At 44.1% G+C, this 15605-nt stretch overlaps 1 protein-coding gene across 6 annotated transcripts in view; it reads right to left on the bottom strand.

Annotated features, from left to right (window-relative positions):
• The window catches only part of adam11 (ADAM metallopeptidase domain 11), a 287890-nt gene that overhangs the window by 44594 nt on the left and 227691 nt on the right, over positions 1–15605 (bottom strand). For all 6 annotated transcript variants that reach the window (XM_063037211.1, XM_063037208.1, XM_063037207.1 and 3 more), the window contains exon 19: positions 6142–6192. In XM_063037211.1, coding sequence (XP_062893281.1) covers positions 6142–6192 — 51 coding nt within the window. The remainder of the gene's footprint in view (positions 1–6141; positions 6193–15605) is intronic.

Raw genomic sequence — 15605 nt, forward strand, 5'->3', positions numbered from 1 at the left:
TTGTCGCACGCCTGAATATACTAATACTGTCGATTATTCTCACAATCGGTGTTAACCAAGGTAATATACTCCATAACTATGCAGTGTAAACAAGAGTAAACCCGCAGCCCAATGATAAGACGTAAACATACTTCCTTCAAAATATATCTGCTCATGTTTATGAATATTAATAAACTTATGACTCACATATATTGCTGTTTCAAGGGAAAATACAGAGTGGATAGAGATGTGTGTTTTTCCATGTGTCTCAAATCAAACTGAAGTTGACCAGTGCAGGAAATGGCATAAAAAACAGCTTACATATAGGAAGTGATGCTGATACAAAATGAACTGCACCTCTAGATGCCAAAACACTCCCAGCCTGGAATCCATAGGATGTCAAACTTTGCTATGAAGACTAAAAGTCAAGTGATCGTTTTATTAAGTCTTTAGCAAAAGAAGGATAGTCTCAGATACTGGTCTTGAAAACAGTCTTACCACATCGGCATTAACCATTCCCACTTTGAAAATGCGGGCCTTGAAGACATACTTGATGTGGTAATGTCTGATGAGCAGAGAGGTAACATGGATCTGACCCGCATGACAACTGAATGAGTTACCTCTAAACTGCCTTCTTTATCCATCTTCCAACTTGCAGTAGTCGCGCAGAATCAAGAAAGGGACAGAATTTACTAAGAGAACTTTGTTTTGGGAGAGGTGCCTGCTTTGTGATGCACTGCACTTCTTCTGCATAAATCTGTCTTTGAACAAGAAGGATTCTAATCTTTGCCCAATTCACTTGCTCTGCGCTGAGAGATTGCGTGCAGGTGTGCCAACCATTGCAAAGGCTATCTTTGGCTACTCCTGTTAAGGAATAAGCAATGTGTAAGTCAGGCAATTGCAGTGGCAAGCAACTTCCAATCTGAAAAACACTCAAAGTGTGCACTGCCAAGTTGGAGCAGTGATAAATGAATGATGTTAGTTGAGACTGGAGGATGTATTTCTACATCTGCCTCAGGGTTAGCTAGGCCAGTTAACCATGAGGAGAGGGTGAGATGATTAGCTTGGAGTCCTCTTGTGGCATGTTCAGCCAGGTTGAAATCAGTAGGAATGTATGTAGTTCCACTGGCTCTTCTGGCTTGATCGCCGGATGCATTGGATCCTATTATGTACATAAACAGGGAATCTCCTTGCTTCATTAAATATATAACTGAGGACAACATTGTTGCCCGTAAAGAATTTGACATCATCTATTTCTGTATCTAGTTCTTCATTTATCATCTCTGCCATCTCCAATTGCTAGAACAGCAGCAGGGAGTTCAAGCCTTGGTATAGTGAGATCTGGTTTGGGTGCAAGCTTTGCCTTGCTCAGGATGAATCCAACATCATGATATCCAGCAATGTCTGTGACCTTCAGGTATGCAACAGCAGCAATTTCTTTAATTGACGTATCACAGAAGGTGCTGGCTTCTTTCTTTTGGAATGTAGATAGTGCAATTGTGTAGTTTCTTGGAATCTTCAAACCTTAAAGATCATGAAGGGATGAACACCACTGCTATTCCTGCTCTTGTTTCTCTTTAGGGAGTGGGGCATCCCATCCACAAGTTCCCAAGGTCAACTCTTGCAACATGAAGTGTCCCTGGATACTGACTGGAGCAGCAAATCCAAGAGAGTGAAATGGGCTGGTGATGGTTGATATTGTACTACGACCTTCAAAGAGTCTTTCGGTATCAGTGACTTGGAAAGTAGGGGTGTTGGTAACAAGGTCCCATCCAAGGCCCAGACTGTATTGCATAGGAGGGAGGTCATGTCCAAGGTCAAGATTCTGTAGACCTTTGACCAGATCTTCAAATGGGAAACATTGCATGACTTTAGCCCTGTTGGATGTGATCATATGCAGTCTGAGATTAGACTGTATTTACATGTCTTGTGCTGCTTTCAGCACGCTGACTGCTTCTTCTGCCAGAGAAAATGATCTTTGGGCACAGAGCACAAAAAAGTGATGCAACAGACGTTTTACATCGTAAACCAGTAAGTTGTTTGTAATGTCTCCCCTCTCGCTGTGAAATGGAGACATCTCTTTCTCCCTTATTAGGGAGAGAGAGCGAGCCTCTGGTATGTCAAATACTGGGTGAACGTGTCATCTTTGGAGTACTACAACTCTGTGTTTTTATTGATGCTTTGCTGCATGCTTGAGTGCTCGGAGGCGGGTGCCGATGCTTTTTTTGTTTGCTGGTTGGAGGGATGGGGGATCGTGCTTGCTACCGCTTACGCACAGGAGGGAGGGGAGCTGGGGTGGACTTTGGGGTTCTAACATTTAACTGTCATTTATTCTTTGGGGCACTCCTCTGTTTTTGTCGATGGTTGTGAAGAAAAAGCATTTCAGGATGTATGCTGTATACATTTCTCTGACATTAGATGTACCTTTGAAACCTTTGAATTCATATTTGTGCAGGTTTCTGGCGGTGGTAAACACCAAAGTTGGGCAAATACCAGTTAACTTTGTGGCATATGGTTGAGGAGCTAACTTAGCATGATTGTTCCTGACAAGTCTCTACATGAAGACCACATAATGATCTTTCATTTCTGGTTTCCTTCTTAATGTGCAACTGAGTTGACTAAGGGTCTGCTTTCTGTTGTAGGAGTTGGCATAGTGACCAAAAGGAGGGGGAGCTACTCAACTGTATGACTCATCTTTATTGATGATTCAAAGGAAGACCTCAGTTTTGCTGGAAAGTGCCACCTTATAATTATCTTCCAAGTGACAGAAGACCAGCTTATCTAAACCTAGTTGAGCAGAGTACGTCCTGAGGTTTGGTTTGCTTACCTCAATCTTCCCTTCCATAAAGATTCTACTCTCACAGGGCCTGAAATAACTTGGGCACCCTTTCTCCAGGACATTAGTCTTAAATGTGCTAACAGTGGGCTGATGAGCAACATCAAGACAGACTTCACCCACTATGACCTATGCCAGGCTCAGTTGTTGGGCATAAGGCGCACTTTGCTGACCATTGTGTTGTTCACGTACCTTATGTACATGGATGGTGTCTCTGCTGAGCAACAGGAGAACCTCAGCAAAAGAGTCGAGTGTGGGGGAATCTTGTCAGCTATGGCCTTAAGATGTGAATGACCGCGTGCAACTTCAGGAGTTAGGACCTCATCCCTGTTGTTGAGAATATGGTTGCACTCAGTGAGGGTTAGCAAGGGTAAGCACACCTCCCCCCATTGACTCCACAACAAATCCACTGGCTCTTCTTCCAGCAACTTCTGATGCTCCAGAACACATTTTTAGAGTGCAAGAGGAAACAAATCTTTGAATACTGAATCTGTCAAAGAAAGTTGACTTTGCCAACGATACTTTGCTCGGATCATCTAATACCATGTCTCTATTTTTTGCTCACCATGTCCTTCTGGTAGATTTTGACTAGACATATTTTAGAACAAGATTTGCCTTGGAACCTTTCCCTCTTATCTCTGTGCATGGGGAAGTAGTTACATCTGATGGATGCTTGGCTGGCTCCCTGCTGTGCTCTGCTGTGGGTGTGCTGGAACAACAAGTAGTCCGAGGCACTGGCCGTGAATGATGTGCTCATACGTGCTGGTCACTGTCACACTTAGTGCAGTGTATGATAGTTGTACAGTCTTTTGCTTGGTGTGCAGTTGAAGCACACATTTGGAACATATTGAGTGCTCCTTTAGAAAGTGTCTCTGGTCTGCAAGTGTTTTTTCTCTGAATCCTCTGCATTTCCATGAGTGGTGAGGTTTCTTATGGAAAGGAAATTGTCTATTGGGGTTCATGATAGAGTTTTCCACTTCAGTTTTTCTGACCACGATAGGGGTTTTGGTTTTCCATGTTTTTGCTGGAGACCTCTCTTTGAAAGACGTGTTGCCTGGGGTTGAAAGCATAAAACTAGGGTCATTTTGCATTTCTGCATGGTCACAGATAAATTCCACAAAGAATGAAAATGGTGGATAGGGGGCATGATGCTTCATATACTTAGACCTTTCGGTTGTCCACCGTTCTTGCATGTTGTTTGGCAATTTCTCCACGATACGGTTTATTCCCCTTGCTGTATCCAAGAAACTGAGTTCTAGTATATTTTGTGGCTTGCAGTTCCGGCAAGAGATCTGCAAGTTCCAATAGTTCCCACAGTTCATCGTTTGAGAGCTTTGCAAAATTATCAAGTCTGCTGAAGAGAGATTCTGTGATTGCCTCTGGAGAGCCACAGCACTTGTAAATTATTAATGTACACTGCTCTAACCCTTCTTGCATGTTACAGTAGCTCCCCACCAAACCACTTACTTCATCCTTCCACAGCATTGCGAAAGCTTGACTTTCAGAACAGATTGCTGGCTGACTGGTTGCCAAACACTTTTGGTCCTGCTGTGACTAGGTCTTGACAAACCAGATACCAAGCCAAATCTAATGCAACTGCAGCTCCTGAATGAGGGCATTGTGAAGAATGGTTTGCCAAGTGTGTGCCCTAGGATGGATGGAAGTTCAGATTGTCTATGTCTGTGCAGATGGGGTTGGCATCAGTAGCAACACTTGACTGATGTCTTTGCTGTGATGAAATTGCAGAAAGGGATGCTTTGGGTCTTTGGGGCTGTAGACTGTGACTGTCAATACCTGGACTATGTGAAAGGCAAGTTGGCTGTGTGGTGTGGACAACTTCTCCTTATAGAGCTGAAACACAGTCTTTTATACAGCCAAAATGTGTTGGACATATTCCTTAGTAAGATGCACTGGCTGTTGTGATCGCAAAGCATGACTGATCTGGTTATAGACCACCACTGTCTAAGTCAGCTGCTGCTTCATAGACCTTTGCCTCTGCTGAGGCAGCCTTGGCTTCACATTCTTCCTTGTGCGCATTTAATGTAGCCTGTACATATGCTCTCTCCATGTCTATCCGAGCTTTCTCCATTTGCATCTCAACTTCACGCTTAGCATATGCTGTTTTCATTCTTGCTGCTTCAGCTTTGGCGCGAGCTCGTGCTGCGGCTATGCTAATTGTGGTTTCACTCGAGCACCGCGAAGACGCAATAGATAAGCCACATTCTGACCTGACTTCCAGATCTTGGTGATCGACGTTGCTTGAGTCGAAAGCTGACATTATCATCTACAGCAGTCAGACGTGTCTCCAGTCTGTGGATGATGCCTCTGAAGACGAACTATCTTTTCACTCTACTGCCCTTACTGTGCATCTAAACACAGCTATGCAGCGAGCTAAACAACTTCTCAAAAATCACCCAAGATGGAAGCTTTCTTCAGGGTTTTTAATGAGATCTCTTTACTTGTGAAACTGCAGAGAATTAAGTAAAATATGTATTAAATTCAATACTGACTCGTCGCGCGCCTGAAAATACTAACACTGTCGATTATTCTCACAATCGGTGTTAACCAAGGTAATATACAATATTCCATAACTATGCAGTGTAAACAAGAGTAAACCCATGGCCCAACGATAAACTTATGTATAATACTTCCTTCAAAATGTATCTACTAAATGTTTCCCAATGTTAACAAACATAAGACTCACAGATATTGCTGTTTCAAGGGCAAATAAAGAGTGGATGGAGATGTGTGTCTTTCCACCATGCGCTGTAAATTGAATCAAGATTAATCCGTGCAGAAAATGGTATAAAAAACAGCTTATGTATAAGAAATTATGTTCATACAAAATGAATTGTGCTTCAAGAGGCCAGAACAGTATTGATATGGGGAGGTCATAGACTTGCCAGCATCCAGGGCATGAATGAATATAAACATCAACTGTACTTAATATTTTAGTGATGGTATAAAAATACACCATGGGTCACAGCTAATGAGTCAAGTACCTTGTCACTGTACCAGACCAGATAAAAAGTACAGTATTGATGGAACTGGAATTGTTGAAAGCTCAGATTTCTCAAGAAAATTAGTGAAAAAGGGGAAAACAATGATTGAAAAACCAAATTGTATCTTTGAGTAAATGTCAGCTTTTCAAGTTAAGTGCATTTTAAGAGAGAAAACCTACAAAGTGGTCATACAAAGGATCTAGGTGAATTACAATCAATCATGGAACCAGAACTCCAACAGGAATCATGTTACATTCTTCAGAAGCAAGAAAATTCAGTAGTGAAAAAAAATGTTCAATTGTGATGTCTTGATGAAGCCATTACCTGATCATTGTCACAGGAGTAGCCATCCAGTTTGTGAACATTCCAAGGGCACTGGAGATAGAAAAAATTGAAATCAATCGAGATTTAACATTGCTTTTAACGTTCACAGTACTTCAGACGTTTGAAGTCTCTCCCCCATTCTGGTTTGAAGAATAAAAGCTGGAAACAGAGGTGATAAAAATTATCATTCCTCTAGATAGAGGACCCTTAATCTCTTATTTAACTCTCAGTGTATATAATCATGAACTTCACATTGAAATGAGAGTCCAGGTCTATTAAATCACATGACCTCAGAAATACGAGTGATGACTGTGATGCATCAGGGAAGGCAAGAGTTACCTGCACACTGTTTCAGAAGGCAGTTGCAACCAGCAGATAAAATACTTCAGATTCGGTCTGTGGCCACGGACAAGAGGGTGTGAGTGCAAGTGAGGCAGATTGAGGGATGCAAGTTCAAGTTCAAGTTTAATTGTCATGAATACCTATGGATACATGTGAACCAAGAGGTAGTGCTGAAGGAAACTCAGCTCTTGAACTTGCTTGACAGGTCTGACATTTTTGCTTTCTGTGAGGATGAGAGTGGGGGCTGAAGGAAAGATGAGCAACTGAACCATGGCACTGTGGTTCGAGGAGCCATTCAAGAGGGGAAGAGAAGGGAAATGCAGTTGTAATTGCAGATGGTACAGTCAGGGTAATAGACAAAATTATCTGTTGCAAGGATCAAGAATCCTGAACGCTGTGCTCTCTGCATGGTACCTAGGTTTAGGACATCTCATCGGACTTGCAGAGGAAATTGGAATGGGAGGAGAAAGACCCAGATGTCGAGGTCCATGTGGTACTAACGATGTAGGAAGAACAAGGAAAGAGGTTCTGCTGAGGGAATTTGAGAAGCAAGGAAGTAAATTGAAAAAAAGATTCAAAAAGGCATTAATCTCTGGATTACTACCTGAGTCACATGCAAATTGGCACACGATTAATAGATTAGGGAGCTAAATAGATGGCTCAGTGATTGATGTGGGAGAAGTGGGTTTGAAATCGTGAGACATTGGCACCAGGTTTGGGGAAAGAAGAAGATTATCTGATGGGAAGGCATTAGCAGTTGTGTGGCTGTGTTGGCAAGAGATGAAATTACATCATCAGAAAGAGGTGATATAGGGTCAGAGAACATCAAATCTTTATGGGTGGACTTAATAAACTGCAAGGATAAAAAACCATTATGGGAATTATACATAGGTCTCCAAATAAGACCATAAGACATAGAAGCATAATTAGACCATTCAGCCCATCGAGTCTGCTCCACCATTCCATCGTGGTGGATCCAGGATTCAACGCAAACCCCATACACCTGACCTCTCGCCATATCCTTTGATGCCCTGACTGATCAGGAAACGATCAACTTCTGCCTTTATTGGTTCCCCTCAGGTTCAGGTGCATCTTGCCACTTTTGTACAGGTCATACCTCCCCCAGAAGAGATCCCAATGATCCAAGAAGTTGATTGGAGTACTGTGCAGGTCCGGTGAAGAGCTTTAAGACCCCAGTTTCTATAAAAGTACTGCCCAGCGGAGTGGTCATTGGGAGAGCGGTCATTGTCGGAGTACTCTGAGGCAGAGTAGAAAGGCTTTGGCTCATCAAAGCTCAGTGAGAACCAGTAAGTAAGAAAGTTCATTCCTTATTTGAGCTCGATGACCTTCAGCTTGTTAGGGAAAGTGAAGCAGTGATAGACAGGAGCTACAGGGAGGTAGTCACCCCAAGGTTACAGAAGACAGATTAATGGGTGACTGTCAGGAAAGGGAAGGGAGAACGTCAGATAGTGGAGAGTACCCCTATGTCCGTCCCTGTCAACAAAAGTGCTCCATTTTGAGTATTATTGGTGGGGGGGACAATCTACCTGGGGGAAGCAACAGTGGCCGTGCCTCTGGCACAGAGTCTGGCCCTGTGGCTCAGAAGGGTAGGGAAAGGAAGAGGAAGGCAGCAGTAATAGGTGACTCTATAGTTAGGGGGTCAGATGGGCAATTCTGTGGATGCAAAAAGGAAACATGGATGGTAGTTTGCCTCCCAGGTGCCAGGATCCGTGATGTTTCTGGACGCATCCACAATATCCTGAAAAGAGATGAGCAGCCAGATGATGATGCATATTGGTACCATCAATTATAGGTAGAAAAAGGGAGGAGGTCTTGAAAGAAGAATAACAGGAGTTGGGAAGGAGGCTGGGAAGCAGGACCTCAAGGACCTAACAGGGTAGCGGAGGTATAATTTGTCCATCTGTGCTGATCACCCCACCCTTGACCAAGCTGTTCCACTGTGAACACGATCTGTTATGAGTCAACGTGATGCTTTCAGGTCAGGTGATGCATAGCACATACCTCTGCCACACTGCTCAGGTGTGTTTCTGGGGTACAGGGGCTGGTGACCCTTGTGCCTGTTCTATGTATTTGACAGATCATTTTTTTGTGTTCTATCACTGAGCAGCAGTGAACCATCTGATTGGCCTATCAGAGTTCTCTTTAGGAACTAGTTGACTTGATCAGCATTTCTGATCTGGCCATTGCTCACGATTGCACTTAGGGTAGTAATCTCGGGATTGCTGCCTGTGCCATGCGACAGTGAGGTTAGGAATAGAATGAGGTGGAGGATAAATGTGTGGCTGAAGAACTGGAGCAGCAGGCAGGGATTCAGGTTTCTGGATAATTGGGAACTTTTCCAGGGCAGGTACGACCTGTACAAAAGGGACAGGATGCACTTGAATCCACGCAGGAACAAAATTCTTGCGGGCAGGTTTACTAGAGCTATTGGGAGTAGTTTAAACTAATGTGGCAGGAGGATGGGAACCAGTATGATAGAGCCGAAGATGAGCCAGCAGGTTTACAAGTAGATGGTGGATGTATCATGAACGTAAGGAAGGACAAGCCAATGATTGGGTACAAGTGCAGACAAAGCAGAGTTAAATTGTACCACAGAGGCAAAATTCAAAAGGGTGAAGAATGCAGGACTGAAGGTACCATATATAAAAGCACGTAGCATTCAGAATAAGGTGGACGAACTTGTGGCGCAATTAGAGATTGGTCGGTATGACATTGTGGGCATCACTGAGTTGTGGCTGAAAGAAGGCCATAGTTGGGAGCTGAACAATGAAGGATCTACTTTGTATTGAAAGGACAGGCAGGAAGGCATAGGCAGTGGTGTGGCTCTGTTGGTAAGAGATGGAATTACATCTTTAGAAAGAGATGACATTGGGTCAGAGAATGTTGAATTTTTGTGGGTGGAGTGAAGAAACTTAAAGGATAAATAAACCGTTATGGGAATCATATATAGGCCTCCAAATAGTAGCCAAGATGTAGGGTTGAGATTGCAAAGGGAGCTGGAAAAGGCATGTAATAAGGGCAATGACTCAATTGTAATGGGGTCTTCAATATGCAAGGGGATTAGGAAAATCAGGTTGGTGTTGGATCGCAAGAGAGGGAATTTGAATGCCTACAAGATGGCTTTTCAGAGCAGCTTGTGCTTGAGCCTGCTCAGGGAAAGGCTATCTTAGATTGGGTGTTGTGTAATAACCAAGACCTTAACCCAGAGCTGAATTCTGAAGGAAGGTAGTTTTTTAAAAAACTTCTTCGAGTGCAAGAAGGACGAGACTGCGCAGGCGCGTGACGTAACAGGACAGCGCTGAGAGTTTAAAAAGGAAATCACCCTATACAGTAGGCAGCTGTCGGAGCGGGCAGTGGAGTGAGTGGTAGCAGAGTGTAGGGCTTTGGCCGCAATGGGCTTCAGCGGTAAACGGGAAGAGGCGAGAGCAAAGCACCAACTCTTCCCCCAACCCCCCCTCGCGAATCGGCCCAGACAGACAGGAACAGCAGGGCTCTCACAGCTAACAGTTTAAAAAGTTCATCTGTTTAGCGAGGCAAGTGGGTGAGTAGACTTATTTTTTCCTGTTTCATTCCTGTAGAATTAGGTAGCATGCCTGCAGGGTTAGTGCTTTGTTCAGGGTGTCAGATGTGGGAATCCTGGGAGACCTCCAGCCTCCCTGATGGCCACATCTGCGCCAGGTGCACCGAGTTGCAGCTCCTCAGAGACCGTGTTAGGGATCTGGAGCTGCAGCTTGATGACCTACTGCTTATCAGGGAAAGTGAAGAGGTGATAGACAGGAGCTACAGGGAGGTAGTCATCCCTAGGCTACAGGGGTCAGAAAACTGGGTCACTGTCAAGAGAGGGAAGGGAAATGCCCGGATAGTGGAGAGCACACCTGTGGCTGTCCCCCTCAGCAACAATTATCTTGTTCTAGATGCTGTTGAGGGGGATGACCTGACAGGGGATGCCCACGGTGACCGGGTCTCTGGCACGGAGCCTGGCGCTGTTGTGCAGGAGAGAAGGAGGGAGAAGAGGAATGCAGTAGTCATAGGGGATTCCATAGTCAGGGGAATGGACAGGAGATTAGAAACATAGAAAATAGGTGCAGGAGTAGGCCATTCAGCCCTTCGAGCCTGCACCGCCATTCAGTATGACCATGGCTGATCATCCAACTCAGAACCCTGAACCAGCCTTCCCTCCATACCCCCTGATCCCTTTAGCCACAAGGGCCATATCTAACTCCCTCTTAAATATAGCCAATGAACTGGCCTCAACTGTTTCCTGTGGCAGAGAATTCCACAGAGTCACCACTCTCTGTGTGAAGAAGTTTTTCCTAATCTCGGTCCTAAAAGGCTTCCCCTTTATCCTCAAACTGTGACCCCTCATACTGGACTTCCCCAACATCGGGAACAATCTTCCTGCATCTAGCCTGTCCAATCCCTTTAGGATTTTATACGTTTCAATAAGATCCCCCCCTCAATCTTCTAAATTCCAACAAATATAAGCCTAGTTGATCCAGTCTTTCATCATATGAAAGTTCTGCCATCCCAGGAATCAATCTGGTGAACCTTCTTTCTACTCCCTCTATGGCAAGGATGTCTTTCCTCAGATTAGGGACCAAAACTGCACACAATACTCCAGGTGTGGTCTCACCAAGGCCTTGTACAACTGCAGTAGTACCTCCCTGCTCCTGTACTCGAATCCTCTTGCTATGAATGCCAGCATACCATTCGCCTTTTTCACCGCCTGCTGTACCTGCATGCCCACTTTCAATAACTGGTGTATAATGACACCCAGGTCTCGTTGCACCTCCCCTTTTTGTAATCGGCCACCATTCAGATAATAATCTGTTTTCCTGTTTTTGCCACCAAAGTGGATAACCTCACATTTATCCACATTAAATTGCATCTGCCATGAATTTGCCCACTCACCCAACCTATCCAAGTCACCCTGCATCTTCTTAGCATCCTCCTCACAGCTAACACTGCTGCCCAGCTTCATGTCATCCGCAAACTTGAAGATGCTGCATTTAATTCCCTCATCTAAGTCATTAATATATATTGTAAACAACTGGGGTCCCAGCACTGAGCCTTGCGGTATCCCACTAGTCACCGCCTGCCATTCTGAAAAGGTCCCGTTTATTCCCACTCTTTGCTTCCTGTCTGCCAACCACTTCTCTATCCACATCAATACCTTACCCCCAATACCGTGTGCTTTAAGTTTGCACACTAATCTCCTGTGCGGGACCTTGTCAAAAGCCTTTTGAAAATCCAAATATACCACATCCACTGGTTCTCCCCTATCCACTCTACTCGTTACATCCTCAAGGCGAGAGTGGATATCGGACCACTGGAAAATGATGCAAATAATATTTGTCAGGGGGATGGGAACCGGAATGATAGAGCAGAGGAAGGGGAAAACAGAAATAAAATAAATCTAAGATAGTGAGCAGTAAAGATGTCAGGAAAGACAGGCAGGTGATGGGGCAAACGTGTAGCCATTGGGATGAGTTGCAGTGCAATAAAGTTGCAGTGAAATCAAAGCAAAAAGTATCAAATACTGGTCTTAAGGTGTTATACTTAAATGCATGTAGCATAAGGAATAAGGTGGATGATCTTGTCGTACAGCTACAGATTGGCAGGTATGATATTGTGGCCATCACTGAGACCTGGCTAAAGGATGCATGTCTCTGGGAGCTGAACGTCCAAGGATACACGGTGTATCGGAAGGATAGGAAGGTAGGCAGAGGGGGAGGCATGGCTTTATTGGTAAGAAATGATATTAAATCATTAGAAAGAGGTGATATCGGATCGGAAGGTACAGAATCTTTATGGGTTGAGCTAAGAAATAGCAGGGGGAAAAGGACCCTGATGGCAGTTATTTATAGGCCTCCAAACAGCTGCAGTGATGTGGACTACAAATTACAACAGGAAATAGAAAAGGCTTGTCAGGAGGGCAGTGTTATGATAATTGTGGGGTATTTTAACATGCGAGTGGATTGGGAAAATCAGGTCGACACTGGATCTCAAGAGAGAGAGAACTTGTAGAATGTCTGTGAGATGGCTTTTTAGAACAGCTTGTTGTTGAGCCCACTAGGGGATTGGCTGTACAGGATTGGGTATTGTGTAATGAACCGGAGGTGATTGGAGAGATTGAGGTGAAGGAACCCTTAGGAGGCAGTGATCATAACATGATTGAGTACACTGTGAAATTAGAAAAAGAGAAGCCGAAATCTGATGTGTCAGTATTTCAGTGGAGTAAAGGAAATTACAGTGGCATGAGAGAGGAACTGGCCAAAGTTGACTGGAAAGGGACACTAGCGGGAAAGACAGCAGAGCAGCAGTGGCTGGAGTTTATGTGAGAAGTGAGGACGGTGCAAGAGAGGTATATTCCAAAAAAGAAGAAATTTTCCATTGGAAGAAGGATGCAACCGTGGTTGACAAGAGAAGTCAAAGCCAAAGTAAAGCAAAGGAGAGGGCATACAAGGAAGCAAAATTAGTGGGAAGACAGAGGATTGGGAAGTTTTTAAAACCTTACAAAAGGAAACTAAGAAGGTCATTAAGAGGGAAAAGATTAACTATGAAAGGAAGCTAGCAAATAATATCAAAGAGGATACTAAAAGCTTTTTCAAGTATATAAAGAGTAAAAGACAGGTGAGAGTAGATATAGGACCGATAGAAAATGATGCTGGAGAAATTGAAATGGGAGATAAGGGGATGGCGGAGGAACTGAACGAGTATTTTGCATCAGTCTTCACTGAGGAAGACGTCAGCAGTATACCGGACACTCAAGGGTGGCAGGGAAGAGAAGTGTGCACAGTCACAATTATGACAGAGAAAGTACTCAGGAAGCTGAATAGTCTAAAGGTAGATAAATCTCCTGGACCAGATGGAATGCACCCTCGTGTTCTGAAGGAAGTAGCTGTGGAGATTGCGGAGGCATTAGCGATGATCTTTCAAAAGTCGATAGATTCTGGCATGGTTCCGGAGGCCTGGAAGATTGCAAATGTCACTCCGCTATTTAAGAAAGGGGCAAGGAAGCAAAAAGGAAATTATAGACTTGTTAGCTTGACATCGGTGGTTGGGAAGTTGTTGGAGTCGATTGTCAAGGATGAGGTTACAGAGTATCTGGAGGCACATGACAAGATAGGCAGAACTCAGCATGGATTCCTTAAAGGAAAATCCTGCCTGACAAACCTATTACAATTTTTTGAGGAAATTACCAGTAGGCCAGACAAGGAAGATGCAGTGGATGTTGTATATTTGGATTTTCAGAAGGCCTTTGACAAGGTACCACACATGAGGCTACTTAACAAGATAAGTGCCCATGGAATTACGGGAAAGTTACATACGTGGATAGAGCATTGGCTGATTGGCAGGAAACAGAGAGTGGGAATAAAGGGATCCTATTCTGGTTGGCTGCCGGTTACCAGTGGTGTTCCACAGGGATCCGTGTTGGGGCCACTTCTTTTTACATTGTACATCAATGATTTGGATTATGGAATAGATGGCTTTGTGGCTAATTTACTGACGATACGAAGATAGGTGGAGGGGCCGGTAGTGCTGAGGAAACGGAGAGTCTGCAGAGAGACTTGGATAGATTGGAAGAATGGGCAAAGAAGTGGCAAATGAAGTACAATGTTGGAAAGTGTATGGTTATGCACTTTGGCAGAAAAAATAAACGGGCAGACTATTATTTAAATGGGGAAAGAATTCAAAGTTCGGAGATGCAACGGGACTTGGGAGTCCTCGAACAGGATACCCTTAAAGTTAACCTCCAGGTTGAATCAGTGGTGAAGAAGGTGAATGCAATGTTGGCATTCATTTCTAGAGGAATAGAGTATAGGAGCAGGGATGTGATGTTGAGGCTCTATAAAGCGCTGGTGAGACCTCACTTGGAGTACTGTGGGCAGTTTTGGTCTCCTTATTTAAGAAAGGATGTGCTGACATTGGAGAGCGTACAGAGAAGATTCACTAGAATGATTTCGGGAATGAGAGGGTTAACATATGAGGAACATTTGTCCGCTCTTGGACTGTATTCCTTGGAGTTTAGAAGAATGAGGGGGGACCTCATAGAAACATTTCGAACGTTGAAAGACATGGACAGAGTGGACGTGGCAAAGTTGTTTCCCATGATGGGGGAGTCAAGTACAAGAGGGCATGACTTAAGGATTGAAGGGCACCCATTCAGAACAGAACTGCGAAGAAATTTTTTTAGCCAGAGGGTGGTGAATCTATGGAATTTGTTGCCATGGGCGGCAGTGGAGGCCAAGTCATTGGGTGTATTTAAGGCAGAGATTGATAGGTATCTGAGTAGCCAGGGCATCAAAGGTTATGGTGAGAAGGCGGGGGAGTGGGACTAAATAGGAGAATGGATCAGCTCATGATAAAATGGCGGAGCAGACTCGATGGGCCGAATGGCCAACTTCTTTTTCTTTTTCTTATGGTCTTACGAGGGAGCTTAACGTAAAGGAACCAGTGTGAGGCAGTGATCATAGTATGATTGAATTCATACTGCAATTTGAGGGGGAGAAGCAAAACTCACATGTATCAGTATCGCAATGGAATAAAGGGAATTACAGTGGCATGAGAGAGGAGCTTGACCATGTGGATTGCAGGAGGATACTGGTGGGGATGACAGCAGAGCAGAGACAGCTGAAGTTTCTGGGAATAGTTCACAAGGCACAGGATAGATATGTCCCACAGAGGAAGAAGTTCTCAAATGGCAGGGGTAGGAAACCGTGACTGACAAAGGAAGTTAAAGACTGCATAAAAGCCAAAGAAAGGGCATATAAGATAGCAAAAGTGAGTGGGAAGTTGGATGATCGGGAAGCTTTTAAAATCCAACAATAGGCAACTAAACAGCTATAACAAGGGAAAGGATGAAAGATGAAGGCAAACTAGCCAATAATATAAAACAGGATACCAAAAGTTTTTTTTTCAGTTATATAAAGAGTAAAAGGGAGGTGAGAGTTGATATCGGACCACTGGAAAATGACACTGGTATGGTGGTAATGGGGAACAAAGAAATGGCAGACAAATTTAATGGGAACTTTGCTTCAGTCGTCACTGTGGAAGACACTAGCAGTGTGCCAGAGGTCTGTGAGTGTCAGGGAGCAGGA

The sequence above is a fragment of the Mobula hypostoma genome, chromosome X1, assembly GCF_963921235.1.
Source record: "Mobula hypostoma chromosome X1, sMobHyp1.1, whole genome shotgun sequence".
Lineage (NCBI taxonomy): Eukaryota > Metazoa > Chordata > Chondrichthyes > Myliobatiformes > Myliobatidae > Mobula > Mobula hypostoma.